This window comes from Hyaena hyaena, unplaced genomic scaffold (assembly GCF_003009895.1).
Source record: "Hyaena hyaena isolate Hyena2069 unplaced genomic scaffold, ASM300989v1 scaffold_18, whole genome shotgun sequence".
NCBI lineage: Eukaryota > Metazoa > Chordata > Mammalia > Carnivora > Hyaenidae > Hyaena > Hyaena hyaena.
In genome coordinates, this window is record NW_024080649.1 from 6,489,667 (window position 1) to 6,514,394 (window position 24,728).

The 24,728-nt window shown below is 37.9% G+C and overlaps 1 protein-coding gene across 1 annotated transcript in view; it reads left to right on the top strand.

The window, feature by feature from the left end:
* The first annotated feature begins 1,823 nt into the window (after positions 1 to 1,823).
* HYDIN (HYDIN axonemal central pair apparatus protein) overlaps positions 1,824 to 24,728 on the top strand; it is a 346,043-nt gene continuing 323,138 nt past the window's right edge. Inside the window, exons 1-4 of the mRNA XM_039223564.1 lie at positions 1,824 to 1,958; positions 3,977 to 4,102; positions 12,668 to 12,787; positions 16,337 to 16,471. Of these exons, the coding sequence (XP_039079495.1) occupies positions 1,824 to 1,958; positions 3,977 to 4,102; positions 12,668 to 12,787; positions 16,337 to 16,471 (516 nt within the window). The remainder of the gene's footprint in view (positions 1,959 to 3,976; positions 4,103 to 12,667; positions 12,788 to 16,336; positions 16,472 to 24,728) is intronic.

The window sequence follows — 24,728 nt, forward strand, 5'->3', positions numbered from 1 at the left end:
AGCACTGAGTGTTATGTGGAAACTAATTTGACAATAAACTATTTGTAAAAAAAAAAAAAGAAGAAAGAAAATGTCGCTCCTCTATTTTGTCATTTCACAGATTGCAAAAGCATAGTTGAAAAATCAAGGTCCAATGACATCTAATTCTCTTGCCCCTATAAGTTACTTTACCTTTTTGCCCAGAGGATCTGAGGACTTTTTAAATTCTCTAAGGTCTAATAGTTCTGTTGTGATGTGGCTCAGAGTTGGACCACCTGGGTGGCTCAGTTGGCCAAGCGTCTGACTCTTGATTTTGGCTCAGGTCATGATCTCATTGTTTCATGAGTTCTATACCTGCATGGACTCTGTGCTGACATCATGGAGCCTTCTTGGGACTTCTCTTTCTCTGATCCTCCCCCCACTCTGACTCTATCTCTTTTAAAATAAATAAATAAACTTTAAAAAAAAAAGCCCATATGACTCAGAGTTGACCATTCTGGGTCTGTTTTCCCGAGTAACTAGAAGTCCCTTTTCATTATGTTTTCTTTTATTTCTGGAAATTTTTCTTGGATGATAGTTTTAAATATTAGTTCCACCCCAGTAATTTTTCTTCTTCATAGGCTCCAATTATAGTGTGTTGGGTCTTCTTTTTAAAATTTTTAAAAAAATGTTTTATTCATTTTTGAGAGAGAGATACAGAGTGCTAACAGGGGAGACGCAGAGAGTGAGGGAGACACAGAATCTGAAGTAGGCTCCAGGCTCTGAACCATCAGCACAGAGCCCAACATGGGGCTTTAAACCATGAACAGTGAGATCATGACCTGAGCTGAAAAAGCTGAACACTTAACTGACTGAGTCACACAGGTGCCCTGGATCTTTTTTTGGACTGTCTACTATTTCAAACTTTTGTTCTCTGACTTTTCCCCCCGTTCTAAAATTTCCTTGGGTGTTTTGCTGCTTTAGTTCAGTGTACCTTATTAAATTTTTCACTCAAATCTATTTTTCTGTATGTACTTCTTTCTTCACTATTTTAGTCTGGTAATGACTTATTGTCTTGTGAGTTTTCTAATGATTTTTATGGTTTTTTAATTTGACATGGTATCAGGCATTTTTAGGTGTTTTTGCTGTTGTTGTTGTTTGCACAGGGTTGGATAAACTAGTGTGCTATTACAGAAAGTATAAATCCCCATGTAGTCATAAATGGGCCTCCACAGTTGCAAGTGTTCTCCTAGAAGGCATAAGGAAGAATTTGTGGATGGGAAATGTCCTATCTTTTTGATTTAGAGATGTGGGGTAGCTGTTTAATTACTTACTAATGACTAAAAACTTCAAAAATTCTCCAGAAACTTCCTCATCCTTATCTCATCTCATGTTGCTCTTTTAGTCTCTGCCCAGCTGTGAAGGCCTAAAGCCTGATGTGTTTTTCTGTTTGGAGAGTGTCATGAGAGAGAATTGCCAAATAAGACTATAAACTAGCAAGCTATGAAGTGTTATTTATTGAGCAGTGCTTATTTGTTTATCTTGGAGGATAAAAGTACCAGAATGTAAGGAGCTGCTTATATTTCCTTGTCTTCCCTGAGCCACTCCAGAATCACTTGGTTTGTCTAAAAGGAACCCTAGACCCTGGGATAAGGCTAAATCTGGATTAATTACATAGAATAGACTCCTTTAGTTAAGGGATTTGTTGCAAGAATTCGGTGTATTTTTGAATATTAGTTTTTTCCCAAAGCTTTTGTATTTAAAAAAGCTTTAAAAAATTGGGGCCTGTATTCAGGAATTAACTGTTATTTGCTCTAAAGCTTTTTAAATTTTTATTCCTAGGTGAATGAAAGAAAGAACTAAAGATGGCGAGTAGAAGACTCGAGGAGTCCATGGGGGCTGTTCAGATGGGGTTAGTCAGAATGCTGAAAGGGTTCCAAAGCAAGGTTTTGCCACCCTTGAATCCAAAGGTGGTTACAAAAGAAGAAGTAAATCGAATGGTAATGTATCCAAGACTTTCTTAATTTTTTTTTTTAATGTTCTTATTTATTTCCAGGAGAGAGAGAGAGAGAGACAGTGTGAGCAGGGGAGGGTCAGAGAGAGAGGGAGACACAGACTCTGAAACAGGCTCCAGGCACTGAGCTGGCAGTCAGCACAGAGCCTGACGCGGGGCTTGAACCCACGAACCGTGAGATCATGACCTAAGCGAAAGTCGGATGCTTAACCAACTAAGCCACCCAGGCGCCCCAAGACTTTCTGTGTAACATACCTAACACAGCCTCCTCAGGAGGATGACAGCTGCTACTTGGCATTCTCAGAAATCACATGGAGAATTACTGACTGATGATGTCAATTTAGCTATGCTGCACAGCACAGGCACCTCTTAGAGCCAGGGAAGTTTTTGAAATCAGGTACCTCAAAGCAGAGGCTTGAATTGCTTAAGTTAATCAGTTTAAGTAAGACTACGCAATCAAATTATTATGTTTTTCTAAACATTAGGTTGAACCCTATGAGACTGTGTAGTTCAAAACAATCAGATATCAGAATTTCATAGGGTTTAACTTAAATAATTTATTACGTGTTGATTGGCAAGAGTTATTTCTGTTTGCATATTTGTAGAACATAGAGTATCAAAATAATGACTATATGATACCAAAGAAAAATACCTATTTCCCTGTCTTTTAAAATAAAATATATTTCTAGTTTTAATGAGTTATAATAATTTGATGAGAACTGGATTATGAACTCATGCTATAGAGAATATCAAGAACATTGTACAGGGTTTGAAATGGTATTCACTGTATTTAAAAAACTAGTCTCAAATTATGTTCTGATTAGAAAAATGAAACCTATCATCAGTCTATTTTGTGATGTTAGAGTTTTGTATTCAAAGTAACTCCAATTTGCTTTTAAGATTTTATTATTTTTATTTAAACTGCAACACAGCTGAAACTTCCTAACATTTTAGTATTCTAACCTGGATTCCAATCAAAAAGAACCTTGAAGATGAAGTTGGAAGCTGTATTAGAAATATGCCTTCATTTAAATGGATTCAATCACAGAATTTAATTTTGTATGGATTTTGAAGAGCAGTGATTTTAACCCAGGGTGAAATCAATCAACTAAATTATATAACTTCTGAATATTTTAAAAAGTCTTGATATATACTGAAGCATTATGTTGCTGTCAGTGATCATCATCCCCACTTGCAAGTAAGCCTTGGAACATTCCAGAACAACAATAAGTAGATAATGGTGTTCGGTCCTGGGTAACTAAGCCTTGTTGGGTTATTTAAATAATTTTTATTTAAATGATAGGTTACATTTTTTTCTTCATAACATTAGAAAGTGTTAAAGCATTTTGTGTTCCTGTTTGGGTGTGTGATTATGACTGGCTGCTGGTTCTGAGGATGGATGGACTTCATGCTCTTTTAAAACAAGGTCTAAATGCACTCTTGTGATTTCTTAAAAGTTCAAACTCATTTCTAAGCTGTGCAGTCATACTTCCTAGAACCTCCTCATTTCACAAGATTCCTCTTTAACCTGATACAGCAGGATAGTGAAAACACCCAAAAGCTTTGCACATTTGTTGTAACTTTGAGTTGAGAAATAGAAGCATTTCAAATTCCTTAGCTCTGAAGACTTGAAGAAGTGATTTTGGAAACAGGGTTGTGTGTTCAGATGCTCCTTCTGAGCATAAATGTTAAGCTCTTTGGACATGTTCCTGTGCAATTTCTTGACTCCCCTCCCAGCTCCCAGTTTCTTTTGTGTGATGTCTTCAAAATGACAAGGAAACAGCAACTACATGTCATTTCAAATTACCATGCAAAGTGCTCAAAAGTGCACAGGTTCTTCTCTTGTATTATTTAGTTAATTTAAATATTTTATAAGGGAACTTAGTGTCATTCCAGAATTATCCTGAAAGTTGCAAACACAAATTATTCATTATTGGCACTCATGGAAACACTTTTTCAGTATAACCATTTATGAATCTTCAGCTGTTTTGTTTTAAATTCTAGCTGACACCCTCGGAGTTCCTGAAGGAAATGTCGCTCACCACGGAGCAGAGACTGGCTAAGACACGTTTGATGTGCCGACCACAGATCATCGAACTTTTAGATATGGGGGAAACAACACATCAAAAGGTAGCTACTTTCTGTCACGGTTATCTATGAAGCAAGTCCTGGAATAATGTGAACATTCTAGAACAACAGTTACTAATAGTTATCATTTCTGGGATGAACCTCCATGAGTTGAACTGCTGGAGATTAGCCTCCTCTCAAAGGCTTCCTGGATTATTCCTGAGAGATTTTCAGAGATCTTTCCCCTGATGAACGAGTCCCTGAGACTCATTTGCTCTTGTTGTGACACCATTGCCTCCCCTGTTTGGGATCTGCACAAAATCTGCTCTTCTGAGCACCGCTAGCATTAGTTATTGTTTCTTCTCTTCTCTGCCAGCACCCTCTACCTTTGAGGGCAGTGAACAAGGCTTTTCCCAGTGCTAATTCATCATTGCTCGTTTCCCATAGCATGACTGAGACCAGACTGTGCGTATATTCCTGTGTGTACTGCTTGTGTGTGTTTTAACATATTTTGAACCCTGCTATGAAGGATGAGGAAATTAGTATACTGTATCTCACCATTTTTCCTCTTTCTTCTTTCAACTCAGTTGGTTGTTTTTTACTTTATTTTCTGGATTTCATTTGTTCTTAGTTGGGTGACAGTCATCCCCTACTAATACTTTTAAGAAGAGCTTATGGACACTATACTTCCTTGGTTTTATATGTTTGACAATATTTGTGTGTTGCCTTTATGCTGAACTTCAGATTTGCCTTCTTGGCTCACATATATTCCCCATAAGAGCTTTGTGGGCATTTTCCTCACCTTCTGGCTTTAATGGTAAGCAGAAATAAGATACATAATGGTATGCAGAGGTGTGATGAAGCCAGCTTGATTTATAGAGACTTGAATCTTTTAGCTCATGTGCCCAAAGATTGTTTCTAATTTAATATCCAGTGATTGTATTATGGTGTGAATAAACTTTTCTTGAGATACTATGTATCTTTAGTTTACATCTAGAAAGTTTTTCTTGAATTACCCAGTGTTTGTTCTTGCCATTTTTGGTTCTTTTTTTTTTTTAGGAATATCAATTATGAACATGTTGCACCTTCTTTATCTTCCTTTCTATATCTTGTATTTCCTCTCTCATCTGTCTTTAATTTTCTGTTCATTTACATTTCATTGTTTTTATATTGATATGCTATCCTCTGTGTCCCTTACTTTGAGTTTTGTGTATGTGTGTTTCTTTTGTAATTCATCCTTCAGCTTGATTAGTTTGGGGCTTCTGGGTTCTCTCACAGCATTTGACTCAGCATCTCTTTCTTTCTTTCTTTCTTTCTTTTTTTTAATGTTTTCTTTATTTTTGAGAGAGAGAAAGACAGCATGATCAGGGGAGGGTCAGAGAGAGAGGGAGATACAGAATCCAAAGACAGGCTCCAGGCTCTGAGGTAGCTGCCAGCACAGAGCCCGATGCCGGGCTCAAACTCACCTGTGAGATCATGACCTGAGCCGAAGTTGGATGCTTAATTGACTGAGCCACCAGGCGCCCCCAGCATTTCTTTTTTATACCTTTTTATTCACTGTAGCTCAGATATCATACTTCTTTGGTTTCTTCCAACTTCACTGGCTGTTTTTTGTCTTGTATTATTTTTTTGGATAGCGCTACTCTTCCTGATCATTAAATGTGCTTTTACAACAAGTATTCTGCTCCCCCATACTTGGTCCTTCAACTTCTTTCTCTTCTCAACTCATTCTTTAGATGACTCTTTCTAAGAATAAGGCTTTAAGTTCTACTTTTTAAATGATTACTTTCATAATTATTTGTCCTGCAATGGCCTATCCTCTGAACTCTGAATCACATATTCAGCCCAATGAATGATTGGCAGCAAAAACTTAAAATATCTAAGATCTAATGTTTCTGTTATGTTCCCTCCCTGAAGACATGATCTCTTCTTTTTGGTCTCCTCCCTCTAGTATATAGTACCCCCATTTTTTCTTCAGGCCCCTCCCACCAGTATATAGTACCACATTTATCTATTTCTTTAGGCCAGAAGTCTACCTTGGAGTTATCTCAGATTCCTCTTTTTTCTTGCATCTTATATGAGGTCCAATGACAAATGCTATAAACTCTGCTTTCACAAATACGTGTTTAATCAAACTACTTCTCACCACCACCACCCTCCCATTTCAAGCCACCATCCTCTAGACTACTGAAATAGTATCCCTGTTTCCATCTCATTGCCCTGTCATCAATTCTGCACTAAGAAGAATGCTTTTTTTAAAATGTAAACTAGAATATGTTATTTCCGTATCTAAAACCATCCCAAAGCTTCCTATTGCCCTCAGAGTTATAGGACCCTGTATCATCTTATCCTGCCTACTTCCCTCATAGTCCTCGTTTTCTTCCACTCTTCCCTTTCATTGTCTTCTAGCTGTGCTATATCCATCAGCTGCTGTTTGAACACTCAAAGATAATTCCCACCCCAGGGCCTTTGCACTTGCTATTCCTTCTAATTGGAATGTTATTCTCTCAGATCTTTGCATGATTTGCTTCAGATCTCTACTTGGATGTCTTTTTCTCAGAGAGGTCATCCCTTGACTACCTATTGAAAAGAGCATAGATCCTGCATTCACCCTTTCTCCTTGTCCTACTTTAGTATCCTTCATAGCATATCACTGCCTGACCTCATATTATATATTTCTTTATTTTTTTTAATCCATTTCCCCCAAGAATGTCAGCTTTGTTCACTACTCTATGCTTAACATATGAAAAATATTGGAAACTCAGTATTTATTGAGTGAACACATGAATTTTTCATCTCTTTGATCGCTTTTTTTCCTCCCTGCACTCTTAATTATTTGCTTTGTGCTCTCAGATTTTTTTCCATTATGTTAATTTTTGAGTTTATAGTGAAATGATGTAGTTAATATTTTCATTGCTTCGTGGCAACTTTTCTGTTAACTATTCTTCATTTGCCATTTTCTTATTCCGTTTGTTCTTGAATTTTTATATAGATCTTGATTATTGTTATTATTGTTATTATTACCACTCATTTTCAAAAGAAAGAAGGACATTTTTCCTGGACTTGCTGTTGTTGGCATTTACTGTTGAGGCAGGGCCTGGCAGGGTCCCAGACCAGCAGGAATCCTCCACGATTCTCTGCAGCATTTTATGAAAGAGGATTATATGCTGTGTTTATTTGGAAGGGGCTGAGAAGAAGGAAGGAAAAATAACTGAGTTGTGTTAGCCTTTCCTTCTCCCCAGAGTTGTGACTTGTAGGGGCCCTTCTGATTCAGTTTTTATCTTCTAGCCTGTCTCAGTGACTAGCTGCTTCCTATAAATATGCAGATTTATGTATAGCCCAAATCAACCCAGCCTTCCCTCCTATTTCCTGGTGCTAGATGACGTCCACGGGATTTCTTGTTGCCCTTCTGATTATTCCAGACAATGAGTTGGTGGTTTTGTCCCTATTGTTTATATCTTATATTAGTGTAGTATTTTTTTTTTACAATTGATGAGCCAGTATTGATACATTTTTATTAACTAAAGTCTGTAGTTTACACTGGGATTAATTGTACATCCATATATTCTATAATAGCTTTTGACAGATGTGTAATGACATAGATCTGTTATAACTGTACCATACAGAATAGTTTCCCTGCCCTAAAAATCATGTGCTCAAGTAGCCATCTTTCCCTCCTCCCCCTGAACCATTGATAATCACTTATCTTTTTGTTGTCTTTATTTTTGTACCTTTTCCAGAATGTCATATATCTGAATCATACAGTATGTATCCTTTTCTGATTGGCTTTTCTCAGCAGTATGCTTTTAAGGTTCCTTTTAATCTTAATTTTTTTTTAATATATTTCACCTGCTTCTCTGAATTTACTACTAGTTTTAATAGAATCCTGAGTAAAAGTTATGATCAAAGGTATCCCTGTCTTGTTTCCTAAAGTAAGAAAAAAAATCCGACATGTTACCATTAAGTATAATGTTATTGTTTTCTTTGTGAAGATTTAGATAGTCTTTGTCATATTGAGGACCTGTTTTTCTTTGTGTGCTAGGAGGGTTGTTTTTTTTTTTAATTTTTTTTTTTAACATTTTATTTATTTCTAGGAGAGAGAGAGAGAGAGAGAGACAGCATGAGCAGGGGAGGGTCAGAGAGAGAGGGAGTCACAGACTGAAACAGGCTCCAGGCTCTGAGCTGGCAGTCAGCANGAGGGGAAGGGAGGGGAGGGAAGGGGAGGGGAGGGGAGGGGAGGGGAGGAAGAAAGGAAGGAAGGAAGAAAGAAAAAAATAAAAGAAATCACAGCCTTCCATCCATTTGTTCCAGTGAGAAGGTAGACTTCTCAAAGGGCAGGTGACAGACTTGGGGCCAGTCAGCGGCGACCCTCTAGGAGTCTAGCATTGACAAGGTGGCAACTTTTGGTTAACTGTTAGCTAAGAAGCAGAAATAGTACAGACTCAAAGCTGGGACTGGAGAGAAGTGCTCCTGATCCAACATGATTTTTGAAATCATTTTTTCAAAAACTCTATACCCATTTTTTGAAATGGATCTCATTTTGACAGGATCTCAGGATCATGGCACTGTATTCCTCCCTATGAGACCACTGTACAAAATTCACACACACATCAGGTGATAACGTCCCAAATCACGTGGGGTTTGAGGAAGACGGCAACTTCATTTTTTTTTATTGGTCATGTATCTCTCTTAATTTAGGATCTGAAAACATCAATTTAATCTTAAAAATTTCTGCAGTAAATTACAGGCAATCATCCTTTGGGAGAAATACTACTTGCTGCTTTTAGAGTCGAAGTTTAAATGTCAAAATGTTTTTCAAAGAAAAATCAGACTCTTTCTGTAAGACACCATATTCGGTTAACAAAAATGATGCTGCAAGTTAACATTTCAAAATATTTGAAAATGTTACTTAAGACCAATTGAAATACAGTATTAATCAAGGGCCCTCCTTATAGATTCTTCCTATAACTCAGGTTTTAAAACATTCTAACCTCTCAAACTTTTATTATACTCCACAGAAAGCCTGCTGGGCCCCTGTAAGAGTGAATAGTTTGTGACTAGCAGCACTGTGTACAAATAAATAGGGGGCTCTTTATTGCCCCTTTCTGAGATAGTTTAAATATTTCCAACAAACACCTTTACACTACTAACTTCTAGTAAACACAGGTTAGCGTCCATATAATCTACATTAGAATGATAATTACTTCTTAAAATCTGAATCAGTGAAGTTTTACTATATCTGTGTACCCAATACATAAACTTTTGAACTCTTAACAGAAATAACAATCTTGCATATTTTTAAATTATATTAAACTATGATGAGACTAAAAATAGTACCTTGAGATACCTTCAGAAAAACTGACGAAACTATGGGTATAGAGAAAATAATTAACATCAAGGGACACAGGAGGATACTAAACCTTTTCTGAAACCACCAGAACAAAATGATTGAAACTGACACTTTGTCAGACAGGTTAGAGAATGTAATTTTGCATTTGTGATTTTATGTTGCTACAGGTCTTTTATTTTTCAAAAAAAATTTGTGTAATGTTTATTTATTTTTGAAAGAGAGTGTGCATGTGCACGTGGGGGAGGGGCGGCGGGGGGGGGGGGGACACAGAATCTGAAGTAGGTTACAGGCTCTGAGCTGTCAGCACAGAGCCCAACGCAGGGCTAGAACCCATGAACTGTGAGATCATGACCTGAGCCCAGGTCGGATGCTCAACCACTAAGCCATGCAGATGCCCCCACCTTAGTTCATTTTTATAGGACATTTGATTCTTAAGCACACAATGATTATAAAAAGTTAAGTTAATCCAGAACAGAGAAATATTTAGAAGGAAAATAACCAAAATGGACTTTATGAAATATGTAAAATATTTCAGTAGGGTCTAAGACGGCAAAGGAAACTTGACATTTTCCTTTCCCTTTTTATTAAGGACGGCAGCAATTTCCCTTTCTAATGACTGGCCTTACTTTAAAATATTTTATATACATATATAAAAGACTTTCACCAGATTTTTAAATCTTCACTCGAACTATATATTCAGTTAGCATTTATTCAGTCAACACTGAGGGACTAATGTTTGATGTATTAGCTCCAGGTCCTAATACATACTTGAATTGTTCCAGGGGCTTCTGAGAGGTTAAGAAGAAGTCAGGTTTTATCATTACCATGTCTACATGCTGTATCCCTTAGAACTATGTAAGATTCCATTATTCTGGAAGGACTTGCTTTATTTTTTTATTTTTTAGAAAATTTCCAAAAGATACAATACAGTATTAACTGTTATCACCACCCTGAGATTAGATCTCCAAAACCTACTCATCCTCTATAATTGAAACTTTGCACCCTTTAACCAACATCTCCCCATTTCCCCCACACCTCCCATTCTGTTTTTTCTCTTTTTTTCATAGTTCATTGTCAAGTTGGTTTCCATATAACACCCAGTGCTCATCCCACAAGTACCCTCCTCCATGCCCATCTCCCCCCTTCCCCTCTCCCTCACCCCCATCAGCCCTCAGTTTGTTCTCAGTATTCAGGAGTATCTCATGGTTTGCCTCCCTCTCTCTCCCCAACTTTTTTTCCCCTTCTTCTCCCCCATGGCCCTCCGCTAAGTTCCTCCTAGTCCACCTATATGTGCAAACATATGGTATCTGTCCTTCTCTGCCTGACTTATTTCACTCAGCATAACACCCTCAAGTTCCATCCACATTGGTACAAATGGCCGGATTTCATTTTTTCTCATTGGCATGTAGTATTTCATTGTATAGATAAACCACATCTTCTTGATTCATTCGTCCGTTGATGGACACTTAGGCTCTTTCCATGTTTTGGTTATTGTTGAGAGTGCTGCTATGAACATTGGGGTACATGTGCCCCTATGCATCAGCACTCCTGTATCCCTTGGGTAAATTCCTAGCAGTGCTACTGCTGGGTCATAGGGGAGTCCTACTGTTAATTTTTTGAGGAACCTCTGCACTGTTTTCCAGAGGGGCTGCACGAGTTTACATTCTCACCAACAGTGTAGGAGGGTGCCCATTTCTCCACATCCTCGCCAGCATCTAGAGTTCTCTGATTTGCTCATTTTAGCCACTCTGACCGGCGTGAGGTAGGATCTCAGTGTGGCTTTGATTTGCATTTCCCTGATGATGAGGAATGCTGAGCATCATTTCATGTGTCTGTTGGCCATCTGGATGTCCTCTTTGGAGAAGTGTTTGTTCATGTCTTCTGCCCAGATAAATAACTTATTAATACTAATTTCTAATAGTTTAAAAGTTACTTTGAATTTTCTAAATAAGCATTTTTTTCTTCTGGGGAAAATGACAATTTTGTTTATTCTTAATGAGCTTCTGTTAAAACAGCTTTGAATTTCTGAGATAAACCCAATTTGATCATGATGTTTTATTCTTTTTATATATTGTGAGTTTCACTGTGCTAATGTTTTGTTCCTTTAAAAAACCTCTAATCATTTATAAGTAAGGTTAGCCTATAGTTTTCCTTTTTCCCACCATCTTTCTTAGTTATATGAAAGTTATGCTAACTAATATCATCAAGTTGGAAGACGTTAATTTTTTTCTTTCTTTTAGGAGAGTTTCTATAATATTTGATTTGTGTCTTTAAATGTTTGCTAGAATTTGCTTGTAAAGTTATTTGGGCTGGAGTTTTCTCTATGAAAACGCTTTTACTTACAGTTTTAATTTATCTAATAGTTACAGAACTACTCATATTTTCTATGTTTTGGTGCTAGTTTTGAAAGTTGTATTTTCTTAGGATTTGTACTTTTTAATGAATATTTTCCCATTTATTGACATACTATCCATTTGTTATTTTTTACATAGTTCAGTTTCTATTGTAATGTCCCTATTTTCATTCTTTATATTGGCTTATTGTGCCTTTTGTCTTAATTTCTTGATTGTGCTCATTAGGTATTTTATCAATTTATGAGTCTTTTCAAAGATTCAACTTTTGGCTTTCTTGATTCTGTAATATGGTTACTTTCTATTTCATTAATTTTTGCTGTTGTTTTTGTTATGTTGCTTTTTCATTTGTTTGGATTTTGTTCTTGTTTTCATGTTTGCTATTGCTTTTCTTAATTATTGAGGTGGATGCTTACATCTTTACTTTCCAACGTATACTTAAGGTGCCCCAGGGTGCAACTATAAGCTCACAGGGCATCATGGGATATTCTAAAATTTTAAGGAAACATGGCAGTACTCAAAACCTGTTGGATACTACACAAGCTAATAGTTTGAGGTAATTCATAATTTCAACATTATATCAGACTGTCTTGTTAGTTCTTCAGTGCCTCTAAGCAGATATTTGTTGATACAGTTTTTCTTGTTATTTTAATGGGAAGATTGGTTCAAATAAGTTTTGGGTTGGTGTTCTAATTAGTGTATATATTTTTTAACTGAGGACAAAATCTACTTTGTTTTGTATTAAACAAGTTGATCACAGTAACTTTACTACTTATAACAATTATTGTTTATAGTAGTTATCCATTTCTGAGTGTTTCCTATGTTTTTAGTATTAATATCCATAGGTCTATGTAGTATTTTCATATCTTCCCCAGTCATTTCTTCCACTGTATGACTATATACTGAATATTTTTCTTTTTGATGCAGTTTTCAGGAATTGACCTGGATCAGGCATTATTCCAGCCTTTTCCATCAGAAATTGTATTTCAGAACTATACTCCTTGTGAAGTCTATGAAGTTCCATTGGTTTTGAGAAACAATGACAAAGTGAGTATGCTTGCTGAATGTACCTTTCATGGAATATATAAAGGGATTAAATAAAATGGAATCCTGTAGGATCTTAGATGAATTCTCTAATTTGAGAGACCTAAGAAAATAGATGAAAACATGCCCTTTGACTGTAAACTTAATGAAGACAAGACTGTGTTGGTTGGTGTGTTCATACATGTTCAGGCCCAGGTCAGTGCCCACCAAATAGTCAACTCCAAACATGCACGGTAACATTTTGTTGAGTAAAATATTGGTTAGGTAAATGTCATGAAGTTCTTATGTATGACTGCTTCAACTAATTTTTCACTTAAGACAGGGCGATTACTATTCATGCTTACATACTCTGCACTTAGAGCCACCATTTCTCAAGTAAGGGTATAGGCTCTTCTGATATGAATTGAGGTTGTTGAGCCAAATTGTTTATACTTTACAAATTGTATTTTTAAAAAACTTCAAAAAAATGAAGTTCCCTTTCCCCTTTTTCTATCTCTTCCCTTCTACCTCAGATAGCCTTTAGATTTTGTCTACAGATAGTTTTGGACTGCTTCTCCCAATGTCTATACCTTGTCCTTTTGTGGTTGCCATTGAGTCTCTTCTCCATCCATATGCCTTTTTCCCCCAAGAGATAAATTAGGCTATACTTCAAGAAAAAGGTGTTAAGTTCCTGAAGATTTCCTGGACATCTAACAATAATGGAAGAAAGAATAATGTGGGAGTTCAGCATAAAGCACAGCTAAAGTGTGAAAAGTAGCCAGATGGGGAGGAAGGCATCGAATAGTTACTAAACTTCAGATGTAAAGGCAGGTAGGAATACCTCAGGAGTTTAAGAGTGTAGAGACAAAAAGCCTAGCTGTAAGAGAAAATAAAAAAATAAATGAAGACTATGCAAGAATACTTGCAGCTATATTTGGTACAGTAGCTCATTAAAGGAATCAGTGATGCCTTTCAGAGATCAATGGGGTGATTTAGTGACAGCAAAGTCAGACTCTGGAGAAAATGGTAAATTTAGCTTTTGGCGGCAGGAATGTTAGCAAGTGAAGCTCAAGGGACAGAAGTTAAAAGGGTAGTCAGAGAGAAGAAAGAGAATATGAGATGCTCAGGATTAAGCCCCTAGACCTTAAGAAGAGATACATTACATACACAGTAGGGCTCTCTCTTTTCATGTAGAGCTGCCAACCAAGTCACTTTGTCACTTCCAGTTCTCTTTTTCCCTCACACCATGACTTTTTGACTCTTGCTCAGGTATTTTAAGGCTATTAAAGACAGAGAGGAGCTGGCCCAAGGGTACTTTGGTCACTCCTTAGCCCTAAACAAGCTATGATTCCCAGCGGGTATACATGAGCAAGTAAAGGGGTATAGGGCATGTGTCAGTTTTGTCTGCCCGACGGCACTCACTTCTCATGGGTAACCCAACACCTCTTGCGTAGATGCTGCTGCACTGATGGACCTCGTGAAAGGAGGGTTCCCCTCCAGGGAAAGTCCAGCTACTCAAAGCAGATAGATTTCTCTAGGCTAGGCAGGTTTGTTCATGGGTGAGTGACTCTCAGGACCTTTGTACTAGGTAGCTAATATAAGCCTGCTTCTCTGCTTCCTTAGTTCATGGACTTGTAAAAAACTGCTGGGATAGAATTTCTGTGCTATTCACTATTTATTTGCTTCCTCAGTGGCATTGAATATAAACTACAGAGCCCATTTGGTCATTATTTCTCTATCTTTCTCACACACAAGATGAGAGTAAGTTATGAGCACTGTACAAGCCAGAGCACAACTGTACTTGGGGTATAATTATTAGCACCCAGACCCTAGTTTCAAACTCATCTGTCTCTCTGCAGACCTTGGGTAAGTCACTTCACTTCTCTGGGCCATGAGGATACTAATAGCACCCATTTCAGTAGGTTGTTTGGAATATTAAATGAAGTAATGCTTTTAAAGTATTCAGCTCAGCACCTGTCACATAGGAAGCACTAAACCAATATTATTGTTATTATTTCTAGAGTTGTTGGTGTTTTCCTTTCTAGTTTTTTAATCCATAATTATGCTCTTACCAAAATTATTCCCAGAAAGCTTATGTAGTATCATTCTGCACATTGTAAATGACACTGCACATTCCCCCTACCAGCCATGCCCGTTGAGCTCCTATCAGATTTGCACACATCTCTTCCCTGCCTCCCCGCTGTCTAGTCTTAAGATTAGCCTTAAATTTGATCTCTCTGCATTTCTTCTTCCCTTGCCCATCTGGATTTCAGTTTTGAGAGGTCGTGGGGGTTCTTTTGTTCTCATTTTTTCCCTGAGACTTCTCATTCATACTTAACTGTATTCACTTTCTTTTGCTCCCTTCAGAGTCTGAAAAAAAAAGTCTTTTCCCTTTTCTTGTGTTCCTAGAACCTCTAGGTTCTCCTTAACGTTTGTTATTTCCTTTATCGCTTAGACTGTCTTAGATAAACAGAGATGTGTGCTCCGGGCAAGGCAAGCAGAACAGAGGAGGACTTGAAGAGAATGGAATTGTCTGAAGCCACTCTGACACTGGCCTGGGAACCCTGTGCTGCTTGCTGTATGTTCTTGTGCACAGTGGTATCTACTTAGGATAGTCCCAAGAGGGAAGGTGGAGTGAAGCTGGGACAGGGCAAAGCTATAGCACCAAGGATGAGTGTCTTGTTCCCCACCTGTAGAATGGAGGTCATAATGAAGCTCCGAGGTTATTGAGAGGATTAAGCAGCTCATCATGTACGGTGGATGGTCCATAGCAGGAGAGCAGTAAGTGTGATTCCTTCTCCCAGAGCAGTTCTTAAATGAGCAGAAATACAGCTGATATCTACCTTATGGGTGGGGTTTTACCTGATCAAGCAGTGCCCCTTCTAAGATGTCACATTTATTTATTTTTTTTACAAATAGTTTATTGTCAAATTGGTTTCCATATAACACCCAGTGCTCATCCCCAAAAATGCCCTCCTCCATGCCCATCTCCCCCCTACCCCCCACATCCATCAGTCCTCAGTTTGTTTCTCACCATTCAAGAGTCTCTCATGGTTTGCCTCTCTCCCTTTCCCCCACCATTTCCTCCCTTCTTCTCCCCCATGGTCCTCAGTTAAGTTCCTCCTAATCCTTCTATACGTGCAAACATATGATATTTGTCCTTCTCTGCCTGACTTATTTCGCTAAGCATAACACCCTCAAGGTCCGTCCATGTTGCTACACATGGCCAGATTTCATTGTTTCTCATTGCCATGTAGTATTCCATGGTATAGATAAACCACATCTTCTTGATCCACATCCGTTGATGGACACTTAGGCTAACATGTCACATTTAAATGATAAAATGAACAAAGGCTTGCAGTAATGATAAAAGTGAATAATAATTTTAAAAAATTAAAGCTCAAATGCACTGAATGAGTCATCTCTTCTCACAATTAAGGAGACAGAAGTTAACCTTGATCTAGGTCGAAGCTGATAAGTAGTAGATGGAGATTTCCTGGTGGACTCCAAAGCCTGTGCTTTTGCTTCTGCTTTTCCACAGGCAGAGTGACCATCATGGTGTGTTTCTTGCAGATTCCAAGGATGGTGAAAGTTGTTGAAGAAAGTTCACCATACTTTAAAGTAATCAGCCCCAAAGACATTGGCCACAAAGTAGCTCCAGGAGTGCCATCCACATTCCGAGTCCTCTTCACTCCGGAGGAGAACAAGGTAAGAAAGTAGTTGAATACTTGCCGCTAGCAGTTTGCAATTCTGAACATTCTTGGATGCGTTGGTAATGGTGCTGTTAGTGGTATTGGTTGTGGTGTTGGTAGTCATGTGGCTGATGGTGTTGGTGGCGGCGGTGTTGTCGTTGAGGGTGGTGTTGTTGGTGTTGATATATTAGTGGTGATGCTGGTGATGGTGGTTAGAGTGGTGGTCAGGATGGCTGAGAGAAGGGGACAGTCCACCCCTGAGAATGAGGGAAGAATCATCAACCATAGCTGAGGGCTTACACAAGCTGTCAGCAGCCAGGGTATAAAGAAGGGTAAAATTTCTGGGTGCTCTGCCAACCCCCTCCCCTACCTCAGAATATTTATATTTGACTGTCAGCCACAGGGTCACCAAAAAGGAACAGGTGTGGTCCAGATACGGTGATCTGAGGCAAAGCATAAAGATTATGGCTTCTTGGAAGTTTGGGATTGTAGTTAGTTGCATCCCTCCTCCCTGGATTCTAACTAGTTCAGGAAAGAGACCCAAGATCCAAATATTGATCACAGTATCAGTCTCATTAATGGCAAAGAATGTGGCCAGTACCTGAGGCCTGGACAGGGTGTCCTCCACGCCAGTGACTGGTAGATAAGTGGCCCTGAAGGGCTGACATGTGGATAGCTCCACCCACGCTTGAATGGAGCATCTCGAGCTGAGAGCAGAGACCAGCCTGATATGCTTAGCCCTGTCTGCACCTAGGCTGCTAAAAAGAGCCTGAGTTTGAAAAGAGGCCTTTCCCTGCAGCACCATTCCAGATGTGGGGAAGCCAGTCCATTCTGAAGCCCTTCTAAGTTATAGAAATTCCACTTCCTCCTGGAAGGAAGGACCAGTTATGGGGGACTGAGAATGGAGGCTTCCTCCCTAGCCCTTTTCCGGGAGTGCAAAACTGTAAATTGAGCTTTCTTCTCTGTGGGCCAAAGTAGGGACTTGTGAGGAGGAGGAAAGGAGTTTTACCAGCATAATCGAAGGAGTCAGGATGAAAAACAAGACTCAAATAAACATAACAAAATGTCAGGTTATATATGGTGTTAATGGTGTGTGTGCTTATCTGTTTTGCGCCATTAGGGTTAGAATCAAAAAAGCATGATAGAGACAGAAAGTACTAGCTTTGAATCCTTGCGTCTTCATCACTAATACAAGTCAGCTGCTGTTAATGCCATGACTAGTGTCTTGTTACTATTGCTGCTGTTACTTTTCTGGAGAGCAGGGATAGAGAATATAATGTGGTCTGCCAGGCATGTATCACTGTAGTGAGTGGTTAGAAATTCTCTTAGAATAATGCTACTGTTATTATTTTGCCACTTTGTGGTATTATTATTTATTTCTCGGGTTGTGCTTCTGGACCTGTAATTTTGCTTGTGGTACTATTGAAATAAATGAAAAGATAAATAGCTCCAGAAGTAGTGGTGATGGTGGTGGGGGGTTGACGTTACTGTTGTTGTTACATGTTATCAAAGTCATATTTTTCTGTTTTTTTCCCCCCCTTTCCTGGAGTGTCTGAATCTGAATACTGTCTGTGAAGAGAATGGTATTTGGATTGAGTTTGGTTATGAAATTCCTACACTGTCATTTCAGTAGGAAGATGATTAGAAGCCTTTGTGCAGCTTGAAATATAGAAATATAAGGCTTGCTGGTTTTGCGGACTTGGATTTCCTTAATTTTTTTCCTGTGCTGGAGAAAATATGTCTTCAGTTGGATAACTGTTGTTCTACCTGTAGGTAGCCTGGCTGAGAAATGGACACATGGAACTTTCTTAGGAGATGTAATATTCTATATTGTGATAAGTGTGTGGGGTATGTAGGTTAATTCATTTGTTAAACTTATACTTTTAATACTTATGCTTTCTAATATATCTAAAATTTACCTTAAAAACTATCAAATAATAACAGTGGAAGGAGGAAAAGGGGGTTAGATGGAGGTATAGAGGAAGCCAGAATGGCAGAATGTTAATATTTGTCGAATCTGGGCCGTGGGTACATGGGATTTGTTATACTCATTTGTTTTCTTTGTGTATGTTTAAAACTTTCCCTAATCAAATGCTAAAAACGAAGTGAAAGACTTTATTACTGCCTATGTGTATAGCAAATAAATAATTGAAATGTATCTTAGGTATGTTGTGTTTATTATATAAATATGAAATGTTAACATTCCTATTGAGGGTTATTACTTTGCTGTATTTTATGGCTGCTTATCTACTCCTTGCTTTTTTATTCCCTCTTAACCTTTCACCAACACTGCCTGTCTATTGGGAAACCTATAATTTAAAAAAATTAAGTTGTAAGTTGTTTTGCTGTTTCTTCTAAGGATTTGAAAGTTCTCAAAGGCTACATGCATGTATGAGGAGACACAGAGTGAGAATACTGGTTGCCTATGAGAAATTTAAGTATTCAACTTCAGGTACCTTAAGATTTTGTGTTGGATTTGGACTCTAAGCTATAATAAAATTTACAGAATATGTTTCTCTAGAACACAGTGATTTCTCCTTCTGCTGACTGTCTTGGATGGTGAGAATTTGGGGAAGCGCCTGCTGCTAGTTTTGGTCCCCTTTTCCTGCAGAGATCCTGTTATCCTTGCACCACAGCAGGGCCCCACCCTCGGTTTCTTCCAGCCGTTCGGTCATCTGCATTCACTCACTGTTGGAAAGCCATTAGAGCCGTGCACAGAATGACCAGCTAGGATTACCCATGCTGCCTTTAGTGCTGCTCCAGAATGTAGCAGAGGACTCAGATTTATTTTAGGAAAAATAGAAGTCAGTCTTTTCACTCTGTCACTTTTTCTTCAGTTGGCTAAATTGATAGCCAATGTACGTATGTATTTTTTCTTCCTTATCCCCTGCTGATCTGAGCACACTCCATTCTCATTTACCCTCCTCACATCTGGAGGGTGAGATATGTAAATTGCAGCATGCCACAGCTTAATAAGTCAGTACCCTTTCAATTGGATTTTCAGCACCCATGTATATTAGTATGTCAAAGATGATAATGTAATTTACATTTTTTTCCTGTCATCTTTTAATATGGCTTCCTGGGGATTTAACTTGTTAAGAATGCCAAGTGCTCAGATAACAGGTGCAGCAGATTCACTTTGGCTTTCCTTATCTCTTCTTGTCACAGAGACATTTTAAAAAATGATTGGATATGTTATTAACCTAATAATCCTAGTGTATGTCAATGTGGTAGAAATAGAAGTCAGTGTTATCATGACACTATAAAATTCTGGAGCCTGGCACTTTTCTTGACCTCTTAAATTTGTATCTTTACTATTAAAGGCAGAATGAAAAATACTAGGCTTTTGTAGGAAAGCAAAACTATGTATTTTCTCGGATTTAAGAAAGCATCTGTTTACTATAGAATTGTCATATGGAAATGACCATGGTGGTTTGAAGAATAATTTTATTGCTCAGTTATGTTTTAAGGAAATATATAACTTGTGGTTAAAATAGTTTTCTTGTTTTGTTACCATGTAATTTAACAATTGCGGTCCAGGAAGACTAGAAAATGCTACCATATTTTATGTTATCTAAATGTACAATGATAATGAACTATATGGCCATCATTTTTAATTAAATTGTGGACACCATAAAATTTTCCACAGGTAACAATTTTGGTTGGCAAACATTATGATAGAGATTTTGTCTTCTTCCTGCATGGAATTAGCCTTCCCTAAGCCTGTCTGGGTCGCCCCTGTCATCGAGGTGCCTAGCACAATGCCTGACAAATAAGCATGTGGTAAATATTTGTTGAGTAACATAAGTAAGTAAAAGTTAATCTCAAGAAAATATAAGCAGATTTCTTCAACTTGAGGATGGCCTACAGATAATAAAAGCAAGAGCATATGAAAAGGGCTCAAGTATCTTTTTGTGCCATGAATGTATTAGATGTTAACTTCTTGTTTCTCTCCATTTAATTTCATATCCTCAGTGAGTCTATGTGACTACTTTTTTAGCATTCTCATGTGATAAATATCATTTCATAATAAGGCTAATGAGAATGTTGGAAATTCTCTTTATGAAGAACTCTTGATAGTTTAGTACCCAAATAAAGATATTAAAAATGAGTAATATTCTTTCATTCACTCTGTGCCAGGCCTACTTGTATGAGCCAGGATCCATTGGAGAAGAAAACAAGCTTTGGCCTTCATGGAGCTTATGTTCCTCGTAAATAATGAGCAGCTGTGTAATTTAATGTCAAATATTGGCATGATAGAGAATAGAGAGTGATGGGCTCCTGTTTCTTTTCAGTAGAAGGATCAGGGAAGACTTCTATAAGAGGCAGCATTGAGCAAAGAACCAAATTAAGCTGTGCAAAGACCTGAGGGAAGACTTTTGTCAGGGAGAGGGAATAGCAAGTAGAAAGGCCTGTGACTGAAGCACGCTTGACAGCAGGTGCAGAGAAGTGAGGAAGGCATGTAGCTAGAGTGGAGGAACCTGCTGGAAAATGGTAGGAGACCAGGATGCAGAGGGCAAGGTCATGAAGGGTCATAGAAGCCATGCAAAATGGGATAGGAAGCCACTGAAAAAGTGTAAAAAATACTGTGATTATGGAAGCTTGCACCTTACGTAAAGCCAGAACGAACTGTCATCATCCAGATTTTCAAGTTATCAGCACATGACCAATCTTGTGTCATCTATTCTGCTCCTGCTCAGAGGATTTTTTAGTTAAGTCCCATATATCATATTATTTCATCTGCAAGTACTTCATTATTTGTCTCTGAAAGATAAGGACCTTTTAGAAAGTTAACATAACCACAATACCACTATCATGCCTAAAAAATGACAGTATCATCAAATATCCAGTCACTATTCATATCTCCCTAGTTTAAATATATACTTATTATATGTGTTTATATATACTTATTTATATATATAAATACATATTTAAATATGTATATTATATATATTCTTGACCTCTTAAATTTGTGTCTTTACTATTAAAGGGAGAATGAAAAATACTAGGCTTTTGTAGGAAAGCAAAACTAGGTACTTTCTTGGACTTAAGAAAGCATCTCTTTACTATAGAATTGTCATACGGAAATGACCACGGTGGTTTGAAGAGCAATTTTATTGCTCATTTATGCTTTAAGGGAATATATAACCTGTGGTCAAAATAGTTTTCCTGGTTTGTTACTATGAAATTTAAAGACTGTGGTCTAAGAAGACTAGAAAAATGCTATCATATTTTATGTTATCTAGGTTATATATAACTATATATATATAGTATTTATTTAGTGTTTAGTGTTTTTTAGTGTTTATTTTTGAGAGAGAGAGAGACAGAGAGCGAGCGTGAGTTGTGGAGAGGCAGAGAGAGAGGGAGACAGAATCCATAGCAGGCTCCAGGCTCCAAGCTGTCAGTACAGACCCCAAAGCAGGACTTGAAATCACAATGAGATCATGACCTGAGCCGAAGTCAGATGCTTAACTGACTGAGCCATGCAGGCGCCCCCAGGAAATCTGGTTTTTATATGTTAAGTTGGATTTTCACTTTAGACATCCAAGTGGAAATACCAAATAGGCAGCTAGGCACAATTATCTATGGCAAAAGGGAGATGTTGGCTACAGATGTAGATTTGAAAATCATGTGAAAGATAACACTTTCCACCAAGGGGTGGATGAGGTGGTGTGGAGAGTGAGTGTACATAAAGGAGGGGTTGGGAAAAGGAGGATGACACTAAGAGGAAGGGGGGGTAATGAAGTAGGAGGAAAACCAGAAGATTACAGTGCCCTGGAATCGCAAATGGATACAGTATTTCAAAAAGGAAGGAGAGATCAACTTTGGATTATGTCCGAAGCTATGAAAAGGAGAATAAAATAAGGATGTGGAATTAGCCATTGGCTTTGGCAAGGCCATAAGTGACCTTGGCAGGAAGAGATTCTGTGGAATGTTGTGTAGACACCTAATGGGATGAGTTGAAGAGAGAATGGACAGCAAGGATGTGGTGATATTGAATATAAATAATATCTGTGAGCAGTTTTGCTGTAAAGGGCAATTGGAAAAATGGGGCTGGAGGTGGCTGTTGGGCTCAAAAGTAGATTATTTAATATTTAAGAGGAAGCTATTTATGCGGATGTGTGAATGTTCAGTAAAGAGGGAACGTTGATGTTTCAGGAAAATCACGGAGTGAGCTAAAAGGATTGAGATCTAATATACAAGGACAGGGTTTGACCTTAGAAACAGGAGTGAAGGCAGAGTACAGTGGTATAGGTATAGGTGGATTAGTAGATCTAGGGGTAACATGGAAAGCAAAAAGTTACAGAGGAAATTAATTACCTTAAGTGGATAACTTCTACATGAATCATGAAGTAACCACATTATCATTGTACACTAAGGACAAAAATGGTCAAAATAAATTTGGAAGTCTCAAGTCTCTTTTCACACCAAAGGTCAGAGGTCATTCTCTTTGATTAGATGGAGAACTATAGCTGCTGCTAGGAAGCTGAGACCCAGCTGAGTGAAAAGAAGAGTCAGAGTTGTAGAGGATAAGGCCCGTGGTGCTTAACCAGTCTCATTTTTAAACTGATTAGGACTTCAGAGCTGAATATTCTCTTTCGAAGGATGTGTTTCTGATTGAGAAGATACTATATAATAAATATTTTAACCAGTTGGGGAATTTATAACATTTTCTGGGGATACCAAGTATTAAATTCACTGAGTCCTAATCAAATCTAGTTCTAGTTTTGCTCTGTGTGAGCCATTCTCCCATCAAGTGTAGGAGTGGAGAAAAGGCAAAGAGAAAAAAAAAGGGTTGTGAGGGTTTAACCACTTTGGCCATGCTTGCCTTTGTCTCAAGGGTCATTTGCTGCAGGAGATGATACCATTTTCCTTTGCCTGAGACTTTAAAGGACAGAATTATTGCCGTGTTTGCTTTCTATCCTAGAGCTAATAAAAAATCAAGATTCATTTTTTTCCATTTCTCAGAAAGTTAGATCTTCCATTTTCATATTCTGTTGCTGATTTTTTAAAGTTTGGGGGTAGGCATGTTTGAAGGAAGGCAAATGGGCAAAAAGTAGACTGGATGTTTCATCTGGAGAGCATTTTTATAAAGGATAAGATTTTAGGATAGAAAGTGATTCGTGTCTCTCACAGTAGAGGGGAAAGAGCTTGGAATAAATAGTTTGGCTCTGAACAGTGACCTAATTGCTCTGAATCTAAATACAATGGAAGGGAGTATATAAACTAAAGTAATTGCTTAGCTTGAAGGCTGACAGAGCCTCCCCAGGCATTGCATCTGAATTAATTTTAAGCCAGTAGAGCAATAGATAATTGTATATTACATAATCTAACATAGTCATATTAAATACAGAACTTCAGAGATTAGAATACATTTTTATGGAGTTTAAAGAATTCCTTCATATTCTTTTATGACTATGTGAATTGATTATGAAAAAAACCATGTAATTCAGATCGAACTTTAAATCTTCCTCATTTGAAATTTCAAAAGGTTTGAAAACAACTCTGTGAATATTTCAATTAGCCTCCTAAACTACTTTAAGCTGTCTTCAATTCCTCATAGAACAAAGCAGAGAACATGTAAATAGAGAATAAAATAAAACAAATTACTTTGGGATCACCTCTCATTCTGGATTCAGTAGCATCTTTTGTTCTTTCTCTCAAATCCTCAGTTAATATTAAGTTTCCACATATGCCAGTAGCTTTCTACTTCCTAATTCCCCACGAAACCTTTCCTTGCTGAGTTTGATCCACTAAGAAAAAATGAAAACAGTATTCTCTCTTTAGGCTTCTGAAGTAATCAGGCTAGGCTATTTTGTTGGTGAATTCTGTGGGGTTTTCTAGGATCAAGTATGCTTAATGTAATTTGTACTCCCTTATGTCTGAATAGCATAATTTTTGAGCCTGGTATTACCGTCTAGAAACCAGAATTAGTTGAGGAGCTAAGAGTCCAACAACTCAATTTTAATACATTTCATGAATACTGTCTTTTTTTTTTTTTAAAGATTTCTTTTTTTTTTTTAATTTTTTTTTAAGGTTTTTTTTATTTATTTCTAGAGAGAGAGAGAGCGTGAGCAGGGGAGGGTCAGAGAGAGAGGGAGTCACAGACTGAAACAGGCTCCAGTCTCTGAGCTGGCAGTCAGCACAGAGCCCGACGCGGGGCTCGAACCCAGGAACCGTGAGATCATGACCTAAGCGAAAGTCGGACGCTTAACCGACTAAGCCACCCAGGCGCCCCGCATCATGAATACTGTCGATTAATTTTTATTACT